The 24,802-nt window shown below is 36.5% G+C and overlaps 1 protein-coding gene across 1 annotated transcript in view; it reads right to left on the bottom strand.

Moving 5' to 3' along the window:
• The window catches only part of SEC23A (SEC23 homolog A, COPII coat complex component), a 61,802-nt gene that overhangs the window by 6,838 nt on the left and 30,162 nt on the right, over nucleotides 1-24,802 (bottom strand). The window contains exons 14-19 of the mRNA XM_082737764.1: nucleotides 20,957-21,110; nucleotides 14,192-14,269; nucleotides 11,807-11,968; nucleotides 9,489-9,575; nucleotides 7,126-7,281; nucleotides 4,893-4,958 (exon numbers count right to left, since the gene is read on the bottom strand). Coding sequence (XP_082593890.1) covers nucleotides 4,893-4,958; nucleotides 7,126-7,281; nucleotides 9,489-9,575; nucleotides 11,807-11,968; nucleotides 14,192-14,269; nucleotides 20,957-21,110 — 703 coding nt within the window. The remainder of the gene's footprint in view (nucleotides 1-4,892; nucleotides 4,959-7,125; nucleotides 7,282-9,488; nucleotides 9,576-11,806; nucleotides 11,969-14,191; nucleotides 14,270-20,956; nucleotides 21,111-24,802) is intronic.

Below are 24,802 nucleotides of genomic sequence, written 5' to 3'. Positions count from 1 at the left end.
CTGCTTGTGCTCTCTCTCTCTCGAATAAATATCTTTAAAAAAAAGAAAAAAGAAAAAGAAAAAGAGAAAGTTTCGTGGAGTCAACGAACTTTGAACTCAGCCTTAAAGGATGGCTACCATGTGGTGATACAGACGAGTCACAAAGATGGTAACATGCTTACTGTATTCAAAGTAGAATAAGAAATTCTAAAATTGTAGCTGAAAGTGAGAAAACTTCTTTGGATTATGCAATAAAGGACCCTCAAAAGCAGTATAAAGAGTCTGTAAGTAATTCCAAAGGGGATTATTAAAGATTAAAGATTCCTTTTTTTTTTTTTTAAGATTTTATTTATTTGGGGCGCCTGGGTGGCTCAGTGGTTTAAGCCTCTGCCTTCAGCTCAGGTCATGATCTCAGGGTCCTAGGATGGAGCCCCACATCGGGCTCTCTGCTCAGTGGGAAGCCTGCTTCCCCCTCTCTCTCTGCCTGCCTCTCTGCCTACTTGTGATCTCTCTCTATCAAATAAATAAATAAAAATCTTAAAAAAAAAAAGATTTTATTTATTTGACACAGAGAGAGAGAGATCATAAGTAGGCAGAGAGGCAGGCAGAGAGAGAGGGGGAAGCAGGCTCCCCGCCGAGCAGAGAGCCCAATGTGGGGCTTGATCCCAGGACCCTGAGATCATGACCTGAGCCAAAAACAGAGGCTTAACCCACTGAGCCACCCAGGTGCCCCTCCTTTTTTTTTTAAATTTTATGTTATTTATTTATTTAAGAGTCAGCAAGCACATGAGCCGGGGTAGGGGCAGAGGGAGAGAGAGAATCTTCAGCAGACTGCGCTGAGCACAGAGCCCGACCCAGGGCTTGATCTCACGACTCTGAGATCATGACCTAAGCCAAAACTAACAGTCGGACATGAAACTGAGCTACCCAGGTGCCGCAAAGATTAAAGATTTCTACACAGTTCTCTTGACTTAGAACTGCTTCCAGACCACTGTGGCCACTGTCAAAATGGAAGAAATAGGGCTAAAAGCACTGACAGTCTATGTTAAAAGTAACAAGCGCTTGACCTCAGTTAGTGACAGAAAAAGGAGATAATGGATAGGAGAAAGAGACCAAACCATTTGTGAATAATTAGGGATAGAAGGGAGAAAATAAAATGCAAATGACTAAAGTTAAAGTTCCAAGTCTTGGGAACTGAGAAAGTAGTGGTGCCCTTTGTAAAAATATGAAAGTCATGCAGAATAAGATGGTATAAAGGAGATAAATTCAAGTTGGAACATGTTGCTTATGAAATGTCTATAGGAAGCTCCAGTGATGTGTAACAGACAGTTACAGAAATTCTGAAGCCATAGGGGTGTATGTAATCACCCAGAAAAACAATGTATGCAAAGAAATCAGGGCAACATTTTGAAGTACCTCTATTTAGAGGGAAGGGGCCTTAATCCTAACTACTACATCTTCTACCCAACCTGGACCTCACAGTCATTTAACATTGCTCTAAATTACTGCACTCCCTTTAATGTGTCCATCTTTCTTATCTCCAGCGCTAAATCACCCCCAAAATCTTCCACCTTTGATGCAATGCCTGAACTACAAAGCATGGTTAAACATAATGGAAGCAAACTCTAGAAATTGTTAGGAAATAAAATGGGTCCTCACTGCTATAAAAGCCTTTTATTCGCCTGCTGTTGCTTTCTATTTCTATTTCTAAACAGCTATTCCGTATAGCTGTTTTTAAATCTTTTCTATTTTCTAGTCCTTTAACCCCAGCATGTCTCACTCTTAGTGAATAATCCACTATTATCTAAAAGAAACAGGCAATTACCCAATATGAGCGTTCTGTCCCCAACATCTTTCTCTGTCATTACCCTTCCTACCATTTGGTTCTGCAGAAGGAAATGTCCTGCCTCCGTACCAATGCTTCAACTCCACACAGTACTTGTGATCACACTGTCTGCTTTTGAAGATCTTAAACATCTTTAAGCTGTTCTTTGGTCAGCACCTTACACTTGGACTACAAGTAAGTTCTGTGCCCTTATCCTAATAAGAATCATCTTTCTATCCTACCACCCGAACAAACTAAATTGCAACCTCCTTACAACCTCCACTCCTTTACCCCCACTAATTCCTTATGATCTGCCCTGTACTCAACTACTACTTAAAACTGCTTACCAGGACCACAAATGACCACCTAGTCTTCAAACCCATCCACCTTTTTGGGACGCCTGGGCTCAGTTGGTTAAGCAGCTGCCTTCGGCTCAGGTCATGATCCCAGTGTCCTGGGATCGAGTCCCACATCGGGCTCCCTGCTCCACAGGGAGCCTGCTTCTTCCTCTGACTCTGCCTGCCACTCTGTCTGCCTGTGCTCACTCTCACTCTCACTCTCTCTTACAAATAAATAAATAAAATCTTTAAAAAAAAACAAACCCATCCACCTTTTTAAGTCTTCACCCTCCTTTAAGGTCTGCAGCATCTCAGAATTTGTTAACCCCCTTTCTTCTTTCTTTATATAAAGCCCTCCCTCACCTATTATGACATGGTATGGTATTCTTTTTTGTTTTTCTTTTAAGATTTTATTTATCTATTTGACACAGAGAGACACAGCAAAGAGAGGGAACACAAGCATGGGGAGTGTTAGAGGGAAAAGCAGGCTTCCTGCTGAGCAGGAAGCCCTATGTGGGGCTCGATCCCAGGACCCTGGGATCATGACCCAAGCTGAAGACAGACGCTTAACAACTGAGCCACCCGGGCACCCCAAGGTATGGTATTATTTTCATTTTCCTTCCACCTCTCTATTTATAAAATACTCCAATCACTCGTAATTCCTCAAGGTTTATCTCATCCTTCTTTTGCCTCTCTACTCCCTCTTGAATAAGTATCCGCTGTGATGACGTTAAGTGTCACTTGTCCATGATCAATTTTCACATCCTTGCCCTGATCACCAAACCCAAATTTCTAATAGCATCCTCAATTTGGCCATCTAAATATTATCTCAAATTCAGTGTACCTGAAATCAAACATTTCTCTCTGCTTTCCCAATCCCTGGCACATGTTCTCCTAGTTACCCAGGCTCAAAATCCTTGTTCTCCCTCAACTATTTATTTTTTGAAAATTCAAACTTGTAGAAAAGTTGAGAAAAAAGTACAATGAACACCCACATACCCTATACCTAAACTCAATGATTAACATTTTGCCACATTTGCTTTATGTTTCTATATATGCTTCCTTTTCTTTCTTTTGTTGAATAATTTACATAAGTTGAAGACATCATGATATTTTACTCCCTTTAAGATAGATCTCCAAGGTCATGAACAATCACCTATATAACTACAACAATAGTATCACAATCAAGAAACGTGATAGTATTATACTAGTAATTGGTATACAGTCCATATTCAAATTTCACAAGTTATCCCAATTATGTTCTTTATAGCTGTTTTTCTCTAATCCAGAGTCCAATCAGAATTCAGATTTGGGGGGGCTCCTGGGTGGCTCAGTGGGTTAAGCCTCTGCCTTCGGCTCAGATCATGATCTCAGGGTCCTGGGATCGAGCCCCACATCAGGCTCTGAGCAGAGAGCCTGCTTCCCCCCTCTCCTGCCTGACTGCCTATTTGTGATCCCTATGTCCAATAAATAAATAAAATCTAAAAAAAAAGAGAGAGAGAGAGAATTCAGATTTTGCATTTAGCTGTCTTGCTCTAGAGTAATTTTTACTTTCCTGCAACTTCTAACCAAATCTCACTGGTTCCACTCCTAAAATATCACCAAAATGTATTCCTTTTCACCATCCTGCCTTCATTCCCCCTCATCTGGATAACTTCAAAATATAGTTTCAATCTACAGACTGCTCTCAATTAACCCTAACATTCACCTATATTATCTAAGACTCAAATTTGACCCTGTCCAAAAACCTTCAGTAACATTTTATTATTTACTAAAGACTCAGCTCCTCAGCATGTAAGATCCTCCACAATTTAGCCACATGATACGTTTCCAGTTTATTGTTCTATTCATCCTGTGTGCTCTGTACCTCATACAGTCTACACTGCCCTCTACCTGGAATTCCTCGCACAATTTCTACTTCTTGAAATGGTAACCATTTTAAAAGGAAATGTTTCCTTTTCTGATCACACACAGTCTCCTGCTGCCACCATGTGCTCTCTTCAAAGCCCTCTTCCTCTGCTAAACCCTGTAATATTTTTCTAAATATCTTTCTAAAAGGAACATATCTCATACTGACTTATATTTTAATTACTTAAAGATATGTATATTATCTCTAATACTAGATTACCAGCTCCTTAAAAGCAGAGATGATCAAAGTGATGAATCACTAAATTCTACTTCTGAAAGCAATATTACACTATGTTAACTAACTAGAATTTAAACTAAAAAGTTGAAACATTAAAAAGAAAAAAAAAAGCAAGGATGATCACTATGGACTGGAAAGTACCAATACAGAGTCCTGTATATTGGATACTTGATAAATGCTGATATATTGTACCAAAAGGTAGGACTTGTAACAAATCAAAATATATTAAGAGAGATTTCCAGGCCTCCACCTCTCTTGTTCAATTACAATCCCTGACCTCTTCCAATTTATTATATGTGGCCTTTTATAGTTCATGTCCTAGCATTAAGCTTAAATCGTCACTCCCTATATTATACACTATACTGCTTTTTATCTCAAGGGCGTAGTCCTAAACGAGGAATATGAAGGAATTCTACCTATTTGATATGATCACTTTTTACTTTCTCTGATGCCACCAAATGCTAATTCTATTTTCTACTCATTTTTTCATTACTCTGCCAAAAGAAATCATTAGCAAATACATAGGGGAAAATACAGCTCTCACTAAAATAACAAACTATAAATACACAAGAAATAATTTCCAATATCCACTATTTACACTTACCTGTCCCCAGGCATACATATTATTATGAGTCTGTGAAGGGTTGACTTTTGAAAGCAGGAAACGGGCCTTAAAAGCAAAGATGAAATAACGTTATCCATCAAAAATAGATTTAATCAATATGAGCTGAACAAACACATTATGTGATCTAAAATCAACTTTATTCAATATGTTTTGGTAAAATTAATTTTATTAAAAGGCAACTTTCAAAAAAATAAACTAAATTTTGGAAATATGTGGGCCACTACATGTTACAAATAAATAAATGTAGTGTCTTCTCTCCAAATCATACATTCATAACAATAAATAATAAACTGTTGAATCCAAAACTGAGCAGGTAAAATTTATGTGTACAACAAGATTAGTGTGGAATGTACTAAACACCTGGTCTGAAACATTATCAGAGATTTGAAAAAGCAAAAAGTACCCTATACATTCTTTTACTTTAAACAATGACTCTCAAACTTTCTTAGACTGTAGGCTATTTATTCCATAAGACAACTTACCCAACATTTTAACCATCTCTCCACTAAGACTTATAATCATGAAAACCAGAATAAAAGAGGAAAAGAGCACCACACATGATGAGACATCAAGGAGAGAACTAGGCATAAATTATTATTTCACACTGGATAAACACAGGCAGTCGTATCTTCTGAAATTTAGTATCACACAAAATCTTTTTCTACTCTATAAGTAGTTTAACACGAGAGCACTGGCTCTGAAGTGAGAACACCTAGGTTCAAATACTAGCTTCTCCATTTACTGTGTTTCCTTGGTCACAAGTAACCTAAGTCTCGGTGTTATTATCTGTAAAATGGAGATAACAATAGCACTGTTATGAGGATCAAATGAGACAAGGTGTATAAAGTACTAACAGCTTTGCAAATTCTCAATACATGGTATCTCTTATTAGAAATATAATAAAGCTCTAAAAATAACTGCTACCATTTCTGAATAATAGCTACTAATATTTACCGCCTATTTTATAATACTGTGCTAAGCACTAGGGAAACAATAAACAAAGCAAGGTCCCTGCCTTTGGCAAGTGAAACAAACTTACAATAACCTATAATTAATTTATTATAGTTCTAATAAAATTACAAGGAAGAAATAAAAATTATTTTAAGTATATGTTAAGGGATTTAAAAAAAAAAAAAAAGAGTAGATGTGAAGGGATAGCCAAACTGTGGAAAGAACCTAGATGTCCATAAAGAGATGAATAGAGGAAGAAGATGTGATATATATATATATATAATGGAATACTATGCAACCATCAAAAAACCCGAAATCTTACCATTTACAATGATGTGGATGGAACTAGAGGGTATTATGCTAAGCAAAATAAGTCAATCAGAGAAAGACAATTAGCATATGATCTCTCTGATATGAGGAATTTTGAGGGGTTTGGCAAGGAAAATATCAAACAAGATGGGATCAGGAAGGAGACAAACCATAAGAGACTCTATCTAACAAAACAAACTGAGGGTTGCTGGGGAAAGAGGAGTAGGGAGAGAGTGGTTGGGTTATGGACATTGGGGAGGGTATGTGCTATGGTGATTGCTGTGAAACATGTAAGCCTGATAATTCACAGACCTGTACCCCTGGGGCAAATAATACATTATATGTTAATTTAAAAATTAAAAATAAATAAATGAATAAATAAATAGATAAATAAAACCGTATATGTTAAGGGGTCTTAAGCCTAGCCTTCTGAAAGGTCCTGAAGGGCTGTGTGTATATGTACATGTACCTTATTAAATCCTCCTAACTCTAAAAACCACAAAGCCTTCTTCTGTAATATACTTTCCCATTATATGATATTTTCTAGAGCACTGAAATAAAAGAATGAGGAAAACAGAAAATGTTACCATGAAGTTCATATTCATAGACTTCTTCACTAAATAAACAGAATTAATGGAATTATACTGAAAAGATACACTACATTTTCTTCCAAGTTGTTCTTCTTGCTCAACTAAAGCAGACGTGCCACCATAACATCATCCTGGCTCCGTTATTAAATGTGGACTGGTGGCAGAAGGTGGTAGAAATTGCTAGCTTTAGGCAGCTGGCCAATAATCACTGCTTTGCTCTCAATGCTAAAACAAACAAAAACCTTTTACCCATCTTCTTCCCCTTTCCTGGCCTTATGAAGCAGTCTTTTCAAATTAAAGTCAAGAAAGCAAGTAGGAACAACTCATTACAATACTAACAACAAAACATTAACTATACTCACCTGGCTACCTCCATGTTCAGTGTCAATGTATCTCGGCATCGGAAATCTGGAGTGAAGAATCTCCTGTGCATCATCCACCGGGGCTTGTAGAAGATGGCGGAAATTTTCATATTCTGGCATGTCCTGGTATCCTGACTTGCGCCACTGTGCAATGGTCTAATTTTAAAGCAATTAAAGGAATTATTAATTTCTTGCCGACCCAAAACCTTTAAGAGGTTTTTCCAAAGGAATCGATCCTCAGAAAATAAGAAAATTATAATCATTGTTTCATTTATCAGTTATCAAATCAAGAACACTAATTTTGGTATCCTTGGGTAAATAGATACAAAATTAGAATATTTCTTCTCCTTTAAAAGTAAAAAGAAATAATAAACCAGAAAAAATTTTAAACATTATTAGCTAAAACCTATTTATTTAAGTTTATGATGAACAAGGGGGACTTCTGTTAACAGAAGATTTCCCAGAGACTTCAAAATTAACCACCTACTATTATGAACTCTTTATCAATGGCTTTACAGTTTGGCAAGATAGATAAACAGAAAAAATTTAGTGATGATAGCAATAACATTATAAAGACAACAGACCTGTAGAAGAGCATCTCAATCAATTCTTTTATTAAGGCAAATGGCTCCAAAAATCATGTAATTAAATCATCCAAAAATTTAAATTTGTCTTCGTTTCTAACTTAACTACATCAGTCAATATATACTCTATATGGCTTTATATTCCTGTATTTAACAGAGGAACAGTGATGTACATTTCAGATTTCTCCTTTAAGCACATTAACAAGCTATTTAAAAAAAAAAAGCAGGGGCGCCTAGGTGGCTCAGTTGATTAAAGCCTCTGCCTTGGGCTCAGGTTGTGGTCCCAGGGTCCTGGGATCGAGCCCCACATCAGGCTCTCTGCTCAGCGGCAAGCCTGCTTCCCCCTCTCACTCGGCCTGCCTCTCTGCTTACTTGTGCTCTCTGACGAATAAATAAATAAAATCTTTTTAAAAAATTAAAAAGGGCAGCAAAATACCTCCCTCTGTCATATAATAGGCATTATCCTTAAAAATTAAAGTACAGGGGCACCTGGGTGGCTCAGTGGGTTAAAGCCTCTGCCTTCAGTTCAGGTCATGATCTCAGGGTCCTGGGATTAAGCCCCACATCAGGCTCTCTGCTCAGCAGGGAGCCTGCTTCTCCTCCTCTCTGCTTCTCCGCCTACTTGCGATCTCTCTCTCTGTCAAATAAATAAATAAAATCTTAAAATAAATAAATATATATATATGTATATATATATATATATACATACATACATATATATATACATATTAGTACTGGTACCAATTAAAAATAATAATCAATAAATCTTTTAAAAGGCCTAGATCATATTACTTAAAAGGATATTTTGAGTATACCTCCACAATTACAGTACAAATCTAAAATCATTTATAATTAAAATAAGAGGAAAAAAAAATCTGTACAAGTTACTGGAATTCTAGGCTGTAAGTTTGGGTGTGGGTCTGTGAAAAAAGAATCTTTGTATCTTTCAAGGCATCCAGAATACAATGCTTTCTTATATAGAGAAAACATTTTAATTACTGGCTGAACAAATAATGCAGGAATGAACAGAGTTCTGCTAAATACTTGGACTAAAGCTTAACGGCTACTCAGATATTCTGCTCTTTTCAGTCATGTACCATTTCAATTAAGTAAAGGTACAAATTTTACTTCTAATTCACTTACGATTTATTTTTTTTTAAAGATTGTATTTGACAGGGATCACAAGCAGGCAGAGAGAAAGAGAGAGGAGGAAGCAAGCTCCCCGCTGAGCAGAGAGCCTGATGCAGGGCTCAATCCCAGGACCCTGGGATCATGGCCTGAGGCTCTAACCCACTGAGCCACCCAGGTGCCCCTCACTTATGCTTTAAATGAGTTTTCAGATCATGTGGAATAAATTTTTTAAATACTTTAAGTGCATTAAATGGAATATTTTTAAATGATTACATCAAATAATGAAAGGGAGACCCTCCCTATTGACCAAGGCTTTGCCCTTCTCAATGTCTCGGGTAAAAACCAGAAGTATGGCATGCCTATGTATACATCAATGCTTTTAATTTCACAGCACTATGCTTTGTGTAAAATCCATTTATCGAATCGTACATGGACAAATGGACAAAACAAGCACAGGTAGGTCAACTGCAAATGAAGTCTAAAAACCTGTGGCAGGAAGAACCATATTTTATACCTATTATATAAAAATGGAAATAAAAGTTTATTAGAGAAGAAAAAGTAGTCATACAGTAAAGAAGAGAAAGATTCCATGAATAAAAAGACTCAATTGCACCTATGTGCATAGCTTTCAGTGTCATGGAATCTTACCTCACCATGATAAATCAAAATCTGGAAGAACGTGTCCATGAGAAGAATGCGATCTGCAAGAATGCTGCTGCTATCAAGAAGAACCGGCTAACAGAAGAAAACAGAGAACAGGAAGATGGAAAAATAAATTAAAGTTACAAAACAGATCTTTTGAGAATATCTTTAACATTTTAAATTTATATCTTATAACTCGAAAACATCTTGCTATCATGAATTCTTTTTTTAAGTTAAATTTTTTAAATTTTTTATTAACATATAATGTATCATTAGCCCCAGGGGTACAGGTCTTGTGAATCGCCAGGTTTACGCACTTCACAGCACTCACCATAGGCTATCATGAATTCTTGCAGTACATTTAATTTTCTAAAAAGTCACAAAAACAGAGACAACAATTAAAGAACATAGAGCCAAGAGGAAATCAGGAAATTTCCACTCCTAAGCCTGATGATGGCCCCACTGAGTAAGAGGGGAGAGGCTTGGGAAAGAGCAAATTTAGAGATGGAAAAACAGTTCAGAGTAGGAAATGTAAAGGAGTGGCCAGAACTAATGACATAAATTTTGATATTACATGCATGAAGATGGTAATAAAAGCTATGTGATCATATTGCATCACAGTATATATCTACACCACAGAGAAGGAATACAGAGCAAATGCCAGAGATTGGGCCCCAGAGCATGCCAACACTTCAAAAGATCGGAAAAGGAGAAGTAGGCAAAAGGAAACTGAGAAGGAACAGGCAATGATTAGGAGGAAAACCACTAGGTATTACATGTGTCAGAGAGGCTTTAAACAAAAGGTTTTCGAGGAGAGTCCTCGCTAGGTAAATAAATGCTGTCGAGACTTCTGGCAAGACGTAGGACACTGGTGACCTGGTAAGAGTTGTTTCAGTGTAATGTTAAGGACAAGAGTCTGAATAATGTAGGTTGAAAAGAGAATGTGAGGTGAGATCATCATATAGACAACAGGTAACTTTCTGAGTTTAGCTGCAACTGAGACCAGAGAAATGGCAATTAGAGAAAATGTGGTCAAGAGTGGTTCTGTCTGTTGGGTTTGGGGTTTTTTGTAATTTCTTTTTTTAAAAATTAACATATAATGTACTATTAGCCCCAAGGGTACAGGTCTGTGAATTGTCAGGCTTACACACGTCATAGCACTCACCACAGCATATACCCTCCCCAGTGTCCATAACCCTAGTCACCTTATCTGTTGGTTTTTAACGTGAATGTGACTCAGGTTTCTTGCTAATGAGAATGATCCAGAGGAAGAGCAAGGGATGATGGAAGAAAGAGAATAACTCCAAAAGCAAACCCTTAAGTAAATGAAGCTAATGAGATTTATGGATTAAATGGGAAGGCTGGAATTTAACAGAAGCAGACAGTAGAGACTGTGCGATTCCAAATCTCCTCTAAACACTAATGTACATTTTTCAAGTGCCTACAATTTACATGTATTACTCTGAAATAAGAAAAAAAAAATCTCTAAAACTTTCTTTCCTGATTCAAAGAACTATAAAACCTAATACATAGCTAGACCATCACACTAACAATACATATTTTCCAGGAAAGAAGACGCTATGACAAACTACTAAAAACAATTATAGTAACAAAATGCTTTATACAATATTTTTTAACAAAACAATAATAAAGGAATCATGAGAGATCATTAATCAGGAGATACTATAAATATTCTCTTTATGCTGACCATTCTTAAATATTTTTAAATACAGTCACTGCATACTTAAAAGTGGTAAAACAGACAATTTTAACTTAAAATAGAAAAACTGTTTATTTAACAATTGGTTAAAGTAAGTGCAACAGTTTGCTAAGAAATCTAAAACTATGACTTTATTATTACCTTTCTAAATATACATCTTTATAATCAATTGTATCTATGTTCAAAAAAAGCTACAGGAGAATGAAATGATATGTAAGCAAGAGATTTTCTTTGGACAGAACGTCCTAATTATTAGACACCATACTCTGGAATAAGCTACAGGTTCTAGAATCATCATTACCATCATATCATTAAAGACATAAGAATAATCATAAAACCTAGAGGATTTGATCAATGAAATTACACAAATTTATCTTAAAAGTCTCTCCCACCTCACTTTTTATATTTGTAAAATAATTTCCTACTGCAACGTAACATATAGTAAGCACTCAAATATTTTTAAGTGAATATATGAATAACCTAACTACTTGAACTAAATTCCTGTGTTTAGTAACTATATTCCAAAAAAAAACTTAGTTGTTTTCACTTTTTAATCACACATATCACATTAATGAAATCAATTTTTGTTTTCTGTCTCTCTTACCTCTGGGGGTCCACTAAAAGAATATGCATACAGAATAGGCTGAATCATAATTAGAGACTGGGTCAAATCTTGACGCATAAAATGGTGACGATAATATGAACTCTCATCAGGACTATTGTTAAAAACTTGTAAGAAAGGAGATCTTCTTAAATGAAACATAAACTACAAGAAAAAAACATGTGAGATAGTTTTAGTGATTTTATTGCAATAGGAGTTTACTATTAGAAAAGCAATTGATTAAAACTATTAAGACAAAACAAGTTACAATAAGGACATTCTAAATTGTATTCTTAAGAATCTTATTCATGATCTTTATAAGTTACTTGAAAATATAACAATAAAAAATTAAAGGAAAAGAGATGACTCAAAAGGACATGACTAGGAACAAAAAACTCTTTGCTCAGATCTAAGTTATTCAGAGGCTGATAGTACATGGTGCTTTATCAGCATTGTTTTTATCCCCCATCTCTCTGGACACATCTCTGAACTTCTTTATTACTATTCCTTACCACCATCAAAAGACTCCAAGAGAATATAAAAATAGATTAACAGATTTTCTACTTTTTGAGAGCTCCCAAAAGTTGCACTGGAAAGGGCCTGCAATGATTTGGGGGAGGAGGGAAAAAAAAGGACTTAAATACACCCACTTGTTTCTTAACATTTAAGTTCTTCCTCATTCCTAAGAAACATTCTTTAGACTTGTCTCATTACTTCTTTCTCCTTTCACCTTCCTTCCACCCACTCCTCATATGAAAGAGATCAAAATGGGGAAGAGTCTGGCCTGAATAAAGGACAGCAAAATTGTGCTTTGATACAATCAAAGGGTCTCAGATATAATCAACAGAATCAGCTCTCCAAAGAACTCTTATTTGTCTTTCAGTTACTTCTCTCCACTTTCCTCTGCCTTTAGGGCTCATGTGCCAACATGATGCCATTGCTTGGGACTCATTCCACAGGTCTCTCCCAGTGCTACTTAGTGACACTTTCACTCCTTTTCTGTTCAGTGATCAGAATTCACTGAGAGGCTCTCTCAACCCTTACCACTTCAGCCATTTCTGTTTCAAAGCAATGTGTAATTGGTAAATCTGGGAGTAGATATTTCAGAAATAAAAACCTTTTCTAAATTTAGTTTATGTTACCTTTTAGAAGACCATTAGGCTTTGAAGGCCCAAAGAAAAAAATTATTTCTGGGTCCTCTATGATTTCCAACAGAGGGGAAAAAAATAAGAGGCCCAGATCTCTCAGGAGATCTATCAACTATCAAAAGCCTAAAAAGAAGGCTTGGAGTTGGGAGAGAAGAGAAAGAAAAGAAACAGTTCAGCATTCAATCAAATACTGAGGCTAATGCCCACATTCTCTTTCCTCTTAGTTTCTGCTACTAATATGGAAGGCCTGAGACAGGGTTTTGCCTGCCTTAAGACAAAGAGACTCTGCCCTTTCCTAGTTCTCCAAAACTGCAACCAGAGGTTTAGGGACATCTCCCTGTATAAATATGAAGTTTCTACACTACAGATCAATAAAAAATGAGAGTAGTTCTGAAAACAAAGTTGAAGCTTTGAGCAAGATATTCATGGGCTAAAATTTGAATTTCCACATCTCAATATAATCATCCTTCCAGGCTAAGCTAAAATGACACCTCTTCTATAAAGATGTATCACACCATTCACTTGGAAGGATTCCTTTAAGTTTCCTTTAAATTTTGTATATCTTTCATAGCATTTCTCCCTTTCTGTTCTGTGTTATACATATTTCAGATCTCACCCTTCAGACTGAAAGCATTTGGAAAGTAAGATCTGTGGCAGTCATCTTTATTCTCCTAAAGTTCTTTTCTTCAAGACCTCAGCTGAATAAATGTTCTCTGTTACTTATCATATAAACAACCTAGACTTTCAAAAAATATCTATCAAAATAAGACAGGTAGAGTCTACAACACAAGTGGAAAAAGTCCTGTAAGATAAATCAAATTCGCTTCATTTTTACTTACCTAGTATATCCCCATAAAATTGTTCTCAGGTAATGGTACCACGCTGTAAGACTAACTGGTCAAGTTACTACCTTTTGGTACTATTGTAATTAGATAGATCCCTTACATCAGACAGAAAGCTAATCTACCTCACACCTAATTCTATTCCAGAGTAGAATTGCAGTGTAAATTTCTTTCACCACAAATAAATGACTGTTTTGAAGGCCCTCACAAACATATTATATGCTTTTCAATGACTACACCAAGCACAATATTAATTTCTTAGCTATCCCAAAACTTAAAACACTACCAAAAGAATAACCCAATACAACAGGTCCTACATTCTTATACAACAGAGAAAGTAAAACCCAGTGCTATACTGTCAACACTAAGAAAAGAACACGGACTTTTTATCTACTCACCTGTGGATAAAGGGAGAAAGTTTCTGAAAATCTGAAGGAACTTGGATCATCTTTGTGATACTCTCCAAATTTCTGACACTAAATAAAATAAAATAAAATGTGTTAGTAATATATTCCCTGGAATACAACTAACTCTCTTACCTATAAATATTCTATTCTTTAAAAGTTATTACTCTTGGGGTACCTTGGTGGCTCAATTAGTTAAGCATCTGCCTTCGGCTAAGGTCATGATCCCAGGGTCCTGGGATTGAGCCCCTACTCAGGGCTTCCTGCTCAGCAAGGAGTCCGTTTCTCCCTCTTCCTCTCCCTCTGCCAGCACTCTCTCTCTCTCAAATAAATAAATTAAAAATATTTTTTTTAAAAGAGCTATTACTCTTTAGAAGGCAGATACTTGATATGGGATAAAATTGGAATTTACTTACCAAGAGAAGGATTACACCAAAAGAAATACATTTGAATTTAAGCAGCAAACAAAACATTGCTCCAATGCAGTAACAACTCATCTTCAATGTTTGCATTTTTTTTTAACTTAGCATCTCTGATAGCAAATAAAGAGATCTTAGATAATGGCCAAAAGAGCTCAATATGTGCCCCTTAAGACTCTGCCTATGAAGGACAAGAGCCTACTAACAGGAAGATACAACTATCAAAATACCATAGTGGTTATAACAAAAGCAAGTCGATGATATAAAATTGTACAATAGAAACAATGCCAAAAAAGAAAGAAGAGCTGAGGAAAAAATCTGAGATGAACAGGTAAGCTGGTAAACAAAGAAAAAACACAAAGGCTGAAATTAGAAGGAAATAAAGTAAAGGAAAGCACATACACTGGCAAGCAAGAAAGCCCTCCATGAGAATGTGACAAAAGGGAACTAAATAACTGAGATAATCCATGAGAAATTGCTTAGCACAATGACTAACACTGAGCACTCAACAAACATTAGCTTCCTCTTCTTGCTCCTGTGCAGTCTCTGATCTGAAAAAATGTTTAAAGTACTTATGTAATTGGTCTATATCCATGGCACTCACATATGATCAAGGGTACAAATAACAAGTAAAAACTAGCAAAGAGTTAGCTGCTATAGTTAGTGCAGCTGCTTTTGCTTCCTGAAATGTTCAACTATATGATTTGTGTAGTCATCTGTGCTGTATAGAGCACATAAAAAGGCATAATTGGTTTGATCACATTTTTGGCTTCCGAGGAAGTTCATTTCAGAACCACTGTTGTGCAAGAAAAGCTATAGTTGTAGAGCTAATCCTCCGAAAATAGATCTTGATATCTGGAAATAAGATTATTATTTCTTTAATGCCCCTAGTAACATTTCACTGATGAATTTACAGATTAAGAGAATGATCTCCACTGTACAATATGATAGCCACAGCTATATGCAGCAATTTAAATAAACTGAAATTAAAGTCCAGTTCCTCTCAATTGCACTAGCCATATATCAAGAGTTCAACAGTTCTATGTGCGTAGTAAACACTTCTGTAAGGGACAGTGCAGATTACACATTTTCACCATTGCAGAAAGCTCTCCTGATTTGCTGATCTGAGTATCAGATACTCTTGAAATCTAAAATGTCAAATACAATGAAATACACTGAAAAGACACTGTGAGCAAAACCAGTAGTCACACATTATTCAGAACTACTGATAGCATTACAATATATACATTTTAAACTGTGCCTGGAATTCTGTTAAAGTGTTAGGAAAATCTGATGTTATGGTTAATAAGGGTAACAAAAACATTGTTGACTTTTATGCTTGGATAACTAGGAATGTCCAAAAGGCTGATTTTTAGAGTGGGATGCATTTGATACTTATGTCCATTTTTGCTTGTAATATGAGTATTTATTTTCATATTGCTAAATATAATCTATCATTTCATTTTTAAAGGCTGACTAGGATTCCACTATATTAAAGTATACACCATAACAATCTTATCCAATCATTATTAGCATTTATATTTATCCTGTTTTATCTCGAGAATAAATTCTTAGAGGTAGAATTTCTAGGTAAAAGGAAGTTTTGGGTTTTTTTTTTTAAAGATTTATTTATTTATTTGACAGATCACAAGTAGGCAGAGAGGCAGGCAGAGAGAGAGAGAGAGAGGAAAGGAAGCAGGCTCCCTGCTGAGCAGAGAGCCTGACGTGGGTCTCAATCCCAGGACCCTGGGATCAGGACCTGAGCTGAAAGCAGAGGCTTTAACCCACTGAGCCACCCAGGCGCCCCAATAATATAATTTTCTTGAGGAAAATAACAACACTTATAAGAAATCTAGTCCTGTCTTTAATTCAGTTAACTATCTACACACAAAGGCAGACATATAAAAGGGCCCTAATGGTCAGTGCCTAACCTCTATAAGAATTTGGTATGACAAATATGGTCATCTTTAAAAACAGCACAACAGGGGCGTCTGCATGGTTCCGTTGGTTGAGAGGCTGACTCTTGATTTGGCTCAGGTCATGATTTCAGGGTTGTGAGATCAAGCTCTGTGTCAGGCTCTGAGCTGGCTGTGGAACCTGCTTAAGAGTCTCTGTCTGCTCCCCCACCCCCACTCGCTCTCCCTAAACACACACACACACACACACACAAAAGAGCACAACTAAAGTGCCTGATCCCACTGGTATAACAAGAAAAAACCTGGCAGGGGTAGGATTTGCTAGAAAAGTCCAGGGGTCTTAACAGCGATTTCCTGAGCCAAGTCTAATCAGATGAACTGTTTATCCACTGTAGCTAACAGCACAGCTAAAGGGAAAATACAATTTGTGGTTAGTGAGTAAACCAAAGGTCAAAGATGGGGGGAAAAAATCAAATATCAGGTTTAAGTTGTAAAAAGGATGTCATTCAATAGAAAAGGTCAGGAGTCAAAAAAGGCACAGCAACCATAAAAGGTAAGGAACAGATCCATGGAGGTGGGCACAAGAGGGATCCAAACAAGAGACTCTGCATGGAGGTGACAGATCAAATGTTGATACCAGTATCTTAAGTGATTATGCCCAAGGGGAGCAAGGACTTAGATTAAAAGGGTCAGAAGCAAATGTGCTACAGCATCAATCTGGCCATAATTTTCCCATTACCTACAAAACAGTTTTTAAAAAGATGTCTGTCTGGCTTTTTAAAGAGATTTATTTATTTTACAGAGCGATAGAGCATGAGCAGGAGTGACAGAGGGAAAGTAAAAAGAATCTCAAGCCGATTTCGCACCAAGCACGGAGCACAATGTCAAACTCGATCTCATGATCCTGAGATTACGATCTGAGCCAGCCACCCAGGTGCCCCAAAAAAGATGTTTATTTTTAACAAAAATTAGTCTGAGTCATCAAGAAAAAAGAAAACATTATATTCACTATGCCAAGCTGAGGAAAGAAGTTAGTGTAATTTCACAGATTTTTTTCATTAGGAAAAAACTTACAGAAGTATAGTACCTAAAAGGTATTATTAACGCCTTCTCTATTTATGTTGTTATCACTCTTACAACTAAAATTTTAGCAATGTGGAATCAGTACAAAAAATGAATCTTAGAACAGCCTCTGTAACTAAGGTTCACTGGTCATCACTAGGAGCTTTACTTCAACTGTATGCTAATTTGATTCAATCAATTAAAAGAATGTAAAGATCATATTCTCACCACTTTTACCATAGATGAGGGCCCCTCAGTCACTAGGGGTTCCACAAGAAACTTTTTAAAAATTTTTTATTTATTTATTAGACAGAGAGAGTGTGTGAGAACAAGCAGTGGGAGCAGCGGGCAGAAGAATAAGCAGGCTCCCCCTGAAGCAAGGAGCCCAACACGGGGCTTGATCCCAGAATCCCGGGATCACCACCTGAGCCGAAGGCTTAACCAACTGAGCCACCCAGGTGCCCCAAAACTTTTTTTTTTTAATTTGTTTTCTGAACTTTGCATACCATATAATGCCAGCCACAGTGATAAACAGTTTCCAAGATATCCTGTTAGCAATTTCTTTAAGCCACCTTTCAGTCCCATGTGTCAGTATGCAGTAGGACTATGTTCATTTGGAGAACTTCATTCTCAGTTTTTGACATATAAGGGAGGCCACCAGGAACTAGTGAAAGCTATTTTGCAGAGAAAGCAGGGCAATAGTCTGGTAATGTCAGCCTCTCCTTCAAATTACCTCCACCAACTTCCTCTTACATACATTTGCCAATTGACTGATAGGAACAAAGAAGCTACACTGGTGTGGCAAAGATAAGAGTAAAATTTTCATCATCCCATGATTCATCTATTCTCTATCCTCAGAAGCCTTGTGCTCCTGTTTTAATGCTACAAAATTACAGAATGTGTACAAGTGAATTATATTGTAGGTTTTGTAATTTCATAGTTTTTGTAAGTATCTCATTTAGTTCTTTACAAAACCATTCTGTTTTATATCTTAATAGCATTTATGTTTTACAAGCATGTCAAACAATGCGGCAAATTTTGAAGTTCAGGTGTGAGATATAAGACAAAGATTCAACATAAACCCACAGAGAATTCCTAAGAATTACAATCTTCGGAGTCATTTCACTACACCTAGGCAATAAGGGATACAGAAAAGGTTGATCTTTACAATGAAAGCTACTAATTAATGGGTTTTGTTTTTTTTAAGATTTTACTTATTATTTGACAGAGAGACAGAACATAAGCAGACGGAGTGGGAGAGGGAGAAGCAGGCGTCCTGTTGAGCAGGGAGCACAATGCAGGTCTTGATCCCAGAGAGCCAAAGGCAGATGCTTAAAGAATGAGACACCCAGGCGCCCCATCACGGGGTTTTATGAGGGCTGATAACCCAAGCTGTACTACTCAGTTTTGTATCACGTGTCATAACCTAAAAATGCAGTAATAGTTCTACCAAAACAGCAAAAGCACTTCATTATAAACCACAGTCATCTGGCAAATAAAGGTGCTTACTTCAAATACCTTCTTTTTTTTTTCTTTTTTTTAGATTTTATTTATTTATTTGAAATACAGAGATCACAAGTAGGCAGAGAGGCAGGCAGAGAGAGAGAGGAGGAAGCAGGCTCCTGGCTGAGCAGAGAGCCTGATGCGGGGCTCAATCCCAGGACCCTGGGATCATGACCTGAGCTGAAGGCAGAGGCTTTAACCCACTGAGCCACCCAGGCGACCCGAAAAGGTTCCATTTTAAAACACTCAATAAGTGAATGCATTGATAACATGTCACATGATACTGAAGAGGTTTATGCAATCAGCTGAAAAACAAAGCTTCTATTCAGGTTGATGAGTCAACAGATTTCACTAATGTCATGTCAAATCGCTAAATGATAGTGTGACTCAAGAAAATGTTTCTGCTGGGGTGCCTGACAGGTGGCTCAATGGGTTAAAGCCTCTGCCTTCGGCTCAGGTCATGATTCCAGGGTCCTGGGATCGAGCCCCACATTGGGCTCTGCTCAGCAGGGAGCCTGCCTTCCTTCTCTCTCTGCCTGCCTCTCTGCCTACTTGTGATCTCTGTCAAATAAATAAATAAAATCTTAAAAAAAAAAAATGTTTCTGCTGTTCTAAACTAGCATAAGTCAAAATATATTTACTATTTTATCTTCCTATCTAGAAACAATGGTTCATCTTGGAGGAACTGAGTTGGCATTTGTACCGAGGGTGTTTTCAATCAGTGATTAACTCTATGAGAGGTTTTACGCCTCTTCTTGTAAAAAAAAGATGTGCTGATATTTTAACACTGCTTTTATCACAGAGAAGTTAGTATAAAAACCCCCTTGAAGGTAAAGTGAAAAAAAAAGTCCTGGATGATGGCTACAAAAATGGCTAATTATACTAACAAAGACTAGTTCACTCAAGAATGTTTTAAAAAACTACCTGAGAATCTAAACAAAAAGGACAAAACAAACAGAAATCTGATAGCTTAGCAGAGAGAGTTCTCAACAGGGTGTTTGACTAAAATAATAGGCCAGAGTTTGCTGAGTAAAAATGGAGCACTGAGTGTGGTGCATGAACAATGAATCTTGAAAAACTAAAAAAATTAAATTAAAAAAAAAAAAAGAACAGAATTTTGAGGGGTGTCTGAGTGGTTCAGTTGGTTAAGTGTCTGCCTTCGGCTCAGGTCATGATCTCAGCGTGCTGGGATCGAGCCCCACATCGGGCCCTGCATCGGGCTCTCTGCTCAGTGAGGAGTCTATTTCTCCCTCTCCTTTTCCCTCTATGTGCTCATGCTCTCTCTCTCACTCTCAAATTAATAAATCAATCTTAAAAAAAAAAAAAGACTAGAACTTAAGCATTCTAGGTCAAAATGTTTCGGATTCCTGCCACATTAAAAACCCAAGTAAATCAGCATTACCAGTAACTGTACTAACACTAACTTGCTAATATAGATTCAAATAATCAAGACTTACCTATATTTTTGTATATTAATGTATACAATTTTATGTCACAATTAACTTCTCTTAAGTAAAAAAAACTAAAATCATAGCAATGAAGAAAAAATATCCAAAAAGGCACTAAGAAAAAAACATTTCAATAATTTAGGATTAGATTTGGAACAGTATGATTCTAGCCCCGATAAAAGAAAAAGAATAGGTTACTTAAGTGGCACTCTTTCGTTTTAAGAAAAAAAATGTATTTTAGTTTACTGGAAGAGATAAATGTACTATGCCTTTCTCAGCAACTTGAATAGGAATCTCCCATACAGTCTTTCAGTTAACTGTTAAGTATGTTGAAAGAGATACTTAACAAAAGCAACAAATACGACAAACAAAAGCATTCAGATTGAGAAAAGCGCTATGTTCACTTCTTACCAGTCGAATGAGTTGTCTGTCTAGCCATCTGAGCACATCTGGTCCTTCCTCTGTTTCTGCTCTATAGATTGCCAGCCGGGCCATAAGAATGGCAGCTGCCTCCTGGTCAAAAGATGCAGCAATGTTTTGGATTTGGGTTTGAGCATCTGCCCAGCTAAAGGCAAGAAGAAAGCACAGAGATACTGTTGAATTACTAAAGTTACAATATCACAGCTGGCTACCACACAGACTTAAATTAAAATGATGCAGAAAATTACTTCAATACTTGAAAACTCCAACATTGCCTAGAAAACGAGCATTTTAAAATCACTAATAGCAGTTTCAGTATAGCATTATTTTTCAGAAAAATATATCCAAATCTAATAAAGTCCTCAAAAATAACTGTAAAGACAGATCTCCAAACACATTCCTTAAAACATTAAGACTTTTACAAGTAAAAAAATGGCACAAGTATATGTGTTTGTGTGCATGTACACAAGTCTCTATGTCAGACTTTGAAATTATTTCTTCAATTTTCTAAAGGCAGCAACATGGAACTAAAACAAAAAAATAAAAGTTTTCTGCCAGCCTAAATAATTCTCATTTACTAACCTGGAAAATGAACAAAATTATTTCAAAAAGTTTTCTCATTTGGTCTTTAATTCAATTATTAATGACAAAAATGATATAATTGAAGTTTCTATGTATTCTTTTCTCTCCATGCTAATACAATGACCAAAACTAATCAAAAGTTAGTAACTGAAAATTTTACTTTAAGGGACTAATTTGCTATTATGTATAAAAATAGCAATAATTTATTAAATTCACATGTGGTTTTTTTGGGGGGTTTTGTTTTTTTTGTTTTTTGTTTTTTTTTTTGACAGACAGAGATCACAAGTAGGCAGAGAGGCAGGGAGAAAGGGAGGAGGAAGCAGGCTCCCTGCTGAGCAGAGAGCCCAATGCGGGGCTTGATTCCAGGACCCTGGGATCATGACCTGAGCCGAAGGCAGAGGCTTTAACCTACTGAGCCACCCAGGCGCCCCTTAAATTCACGTGTTTTATAAATCCAATCCAGTCAAATTGATCTTGGGTAGACACAGCAACAGCTTATATGTGTTTGTTAGTTTAATGTTTCAAAGAGTTTTGAAATACTTCAGCTGATCCTAATTCGAAAGTGCCTCACTTTAACCAAGTCTGGTAATACTTAAGTGCTTTTGAAAAGCTAGACCACTTTTATGTTACTTAAAGATGTAAGAAGTGATGCCATGAAAATTTAGGCAGTAACATATTCAAAATTCTTCTCCCTTCTTCCTCTATTTTTAATTTGTTTCAAACAAACAATTTTTTAATATTTTCTAGATGACTAACAACTGTTAAGTATCTTAGTCTAGTGAAACAGGCAAGAGGCAAAAAAAGAATGAGAATGAGTAAAAGAGTAAGAACTAGTAATTTTGAAATCATTTTTAATACAACTTAAACAATAGTTATACTAATAGTTCAGTTATTTTTTAAGTTTTAATTTAAAAAACTCAAAGAACTAAAAACAAAATTATCCAAATCAGTATTTTCCCAGCTTGGATGACCATGATATTCACTTGCTTCAAAATGAAACATAAAGATGATATTTTAACTACAGTGACAAGTAAGCACATGCATATTTACTAATTAAAACTTATTTAGCTATAACTTAAAAATTATGCTCTTAGAATCAAGTTTTAAAGAGTTTATTCACATGGTAAAAATCTGTCTTCTGCATTTCCAATATTCCCTTCTCACTGTAATTCTTACAACTAGTTTCACACCAAACTTTCCAAATCAAAGTTATTTTCTTTATGAAAAATAGGGTTAACTTTTGACTGTATCTCAGGAACCTGAGTCCTTTATTTTCACATGGCTTATTCACTTAAACAATTACACTTGCCTACGCCCCTAAAATCATACTCCTAATAAATAAAAAAATAAGTAAGTGCTGATTATTGAAAATGGTCAGGATAAGTTAATTTGAAAAGATGGGTGTTTTGATGAGACATAATGACATAAATGGCACCAAAACACACATAATATATATCTCTATAATAACCTCATAAATTCTGTGCAAATTGAAAATATATAAACCCATGAAATTTCTCACAAGAGAGTCCCCTTTCTCTTAAAAAATTTACCTAACGAAAAAAAAAATTTTACCTAACTTTTTTGTTGTTTTGTTTAAGACTTTTGTTTAAATCCCAGTTACTTATACAGTGTAGTATTATTTTCAGGAGTAGAATTTAGTGACACATCACTTACATTTAACACCCAGTGCTAAACAAAACAAGGCCCCTTCTTAATGCCCATCACCCATTTAGCCCATTCCCTGACCACCTCTCTCCTCCAGCAACCCTGTTTGTACTATCTATAGTTAAGAAAATGTTTTAGGGGCGCCTGGGTGGTTCAGTCAGTTAAGCATTAGACCCTTGATTTCAGCTCAGGTCTTGATCTCAGGATCATGAGTTCAACCCCTAGGATGGAACCTACTTTTTAAAAAAAAGTCTGTTTTATGGTTTGTCTCTCCCTCTCTTTCCCCCATGCTCTTATGTCCCATTTCTTAAATTCTACATATGAGTGAAATCAGAAGTATTTGTCTTTCTCTGACTTATTTCACTTAGCATAATACACTCTAGTTCTACACACATCATTGCAAATGGCAAGATTTCATTCTTTTTGAAGGTTGAGTGATATTCCATGGGTGTATATATATATTTATATCACCTCTTCTTTATCCATTCATCAGTCGATGGGCATTTGGGCTCTTTCAATGGTTGGACTATTATTGATAATGCTGTTACAAACATTGGGATTCAGGGTGCCTGGGTGGGTCAGTCAGTAAGCGGCTGCCTTCAGCTCAGGTCTTGATCTCAGGGTCCTGGGATTGAGCCCCACATCAGACTCCCCACTCAGCAGGAAGCCTGCTCCCCCCTCTCCCACTCCCACTGCTTGCATTCCTGCTCACTGTCTCTCTGTCAAATAAATAAAAACCATTTTAAAAATAAAAATAAATAAACATCGGGATGCATGTATTCCTTTGAATCAGTATCTTTATATCCTTTTGGTAAATACTTAGTAGTGTAATTGCTGGGTGTAGGGTAATTCTATTTTTAACTTTTTGAGGAACCTCCACACTATTTTCCAGAGTGGCTGCACCAGTTAGCATTCCCACTAACAGAGTAAGAGGGTTCCTCTTTCCTTAACATCCTCGCCAGTATCTGTTGTTTCCTGTGTTGTTAATTTTAAGTATCCTGACAGGTGTAAGGTATATGTATCTCACTGTAGTTTTTATTTGTTTTTCCCTGATGATGAGTGATGTTGAGCATCTTTTCATATGTCTATTACCCATCTGTGTGTCTTCTTTAGAAAAATATCTATTCAGGTCTTCTGCTGCCCATTTCTTAACTGGATTACCTAACTTTTTAAAACTTTTCACTTTAAGAATATTTAAATAGGGATGCCTGAGTGGCTCAGTCGGTTAAGTGGTCAAGCTGGAGATCTGGGCTCCAGTCATGATCTCAGGATCCTGCCATCAAGTCCTGAGTGGGGCTCCTAAATAAGTGGGGAGTCTGCTTGAGGATTCTCTCTCCCCTTCCTCCTCTGCCCGTCCCCTGCTCGTGTACATACTCACTCTCTCAAATAAATAAATATATATTCTTTTAAAATGTATTTTAAACATAAAAGCTATGACTAGAGGGATGCCTGGGAGGTCAGTTAAGCAACTTGAGTCTTGCACTTGGCTCAGGTCATGATCTCAGGGTTGTGAGATGAAGCCCTGTGTCCAGCTCCACGCTCAGTGTGGAGTTTGCTTGAGACGGTCTCCTGTTCTCTCTCTGCCCCTCC

The sequence above is a fragment of the Mustela nivalis genome, assembly GCF_964662115.1.
Source record: "Mustela nivalis genome assembly, chromosome: 6".
Taxonomy (NCBI): Eukaryota; Metazoa; Chordata; class Mammalia; order Carnivora; family Mustelidae; genus Mustela; species Mustela nivalis.
The sequence above is the reverse complement of the archived record's forward strand: the minus strand, read 5'-3'. Positions and strand labels throughout refer to the sequence as shown.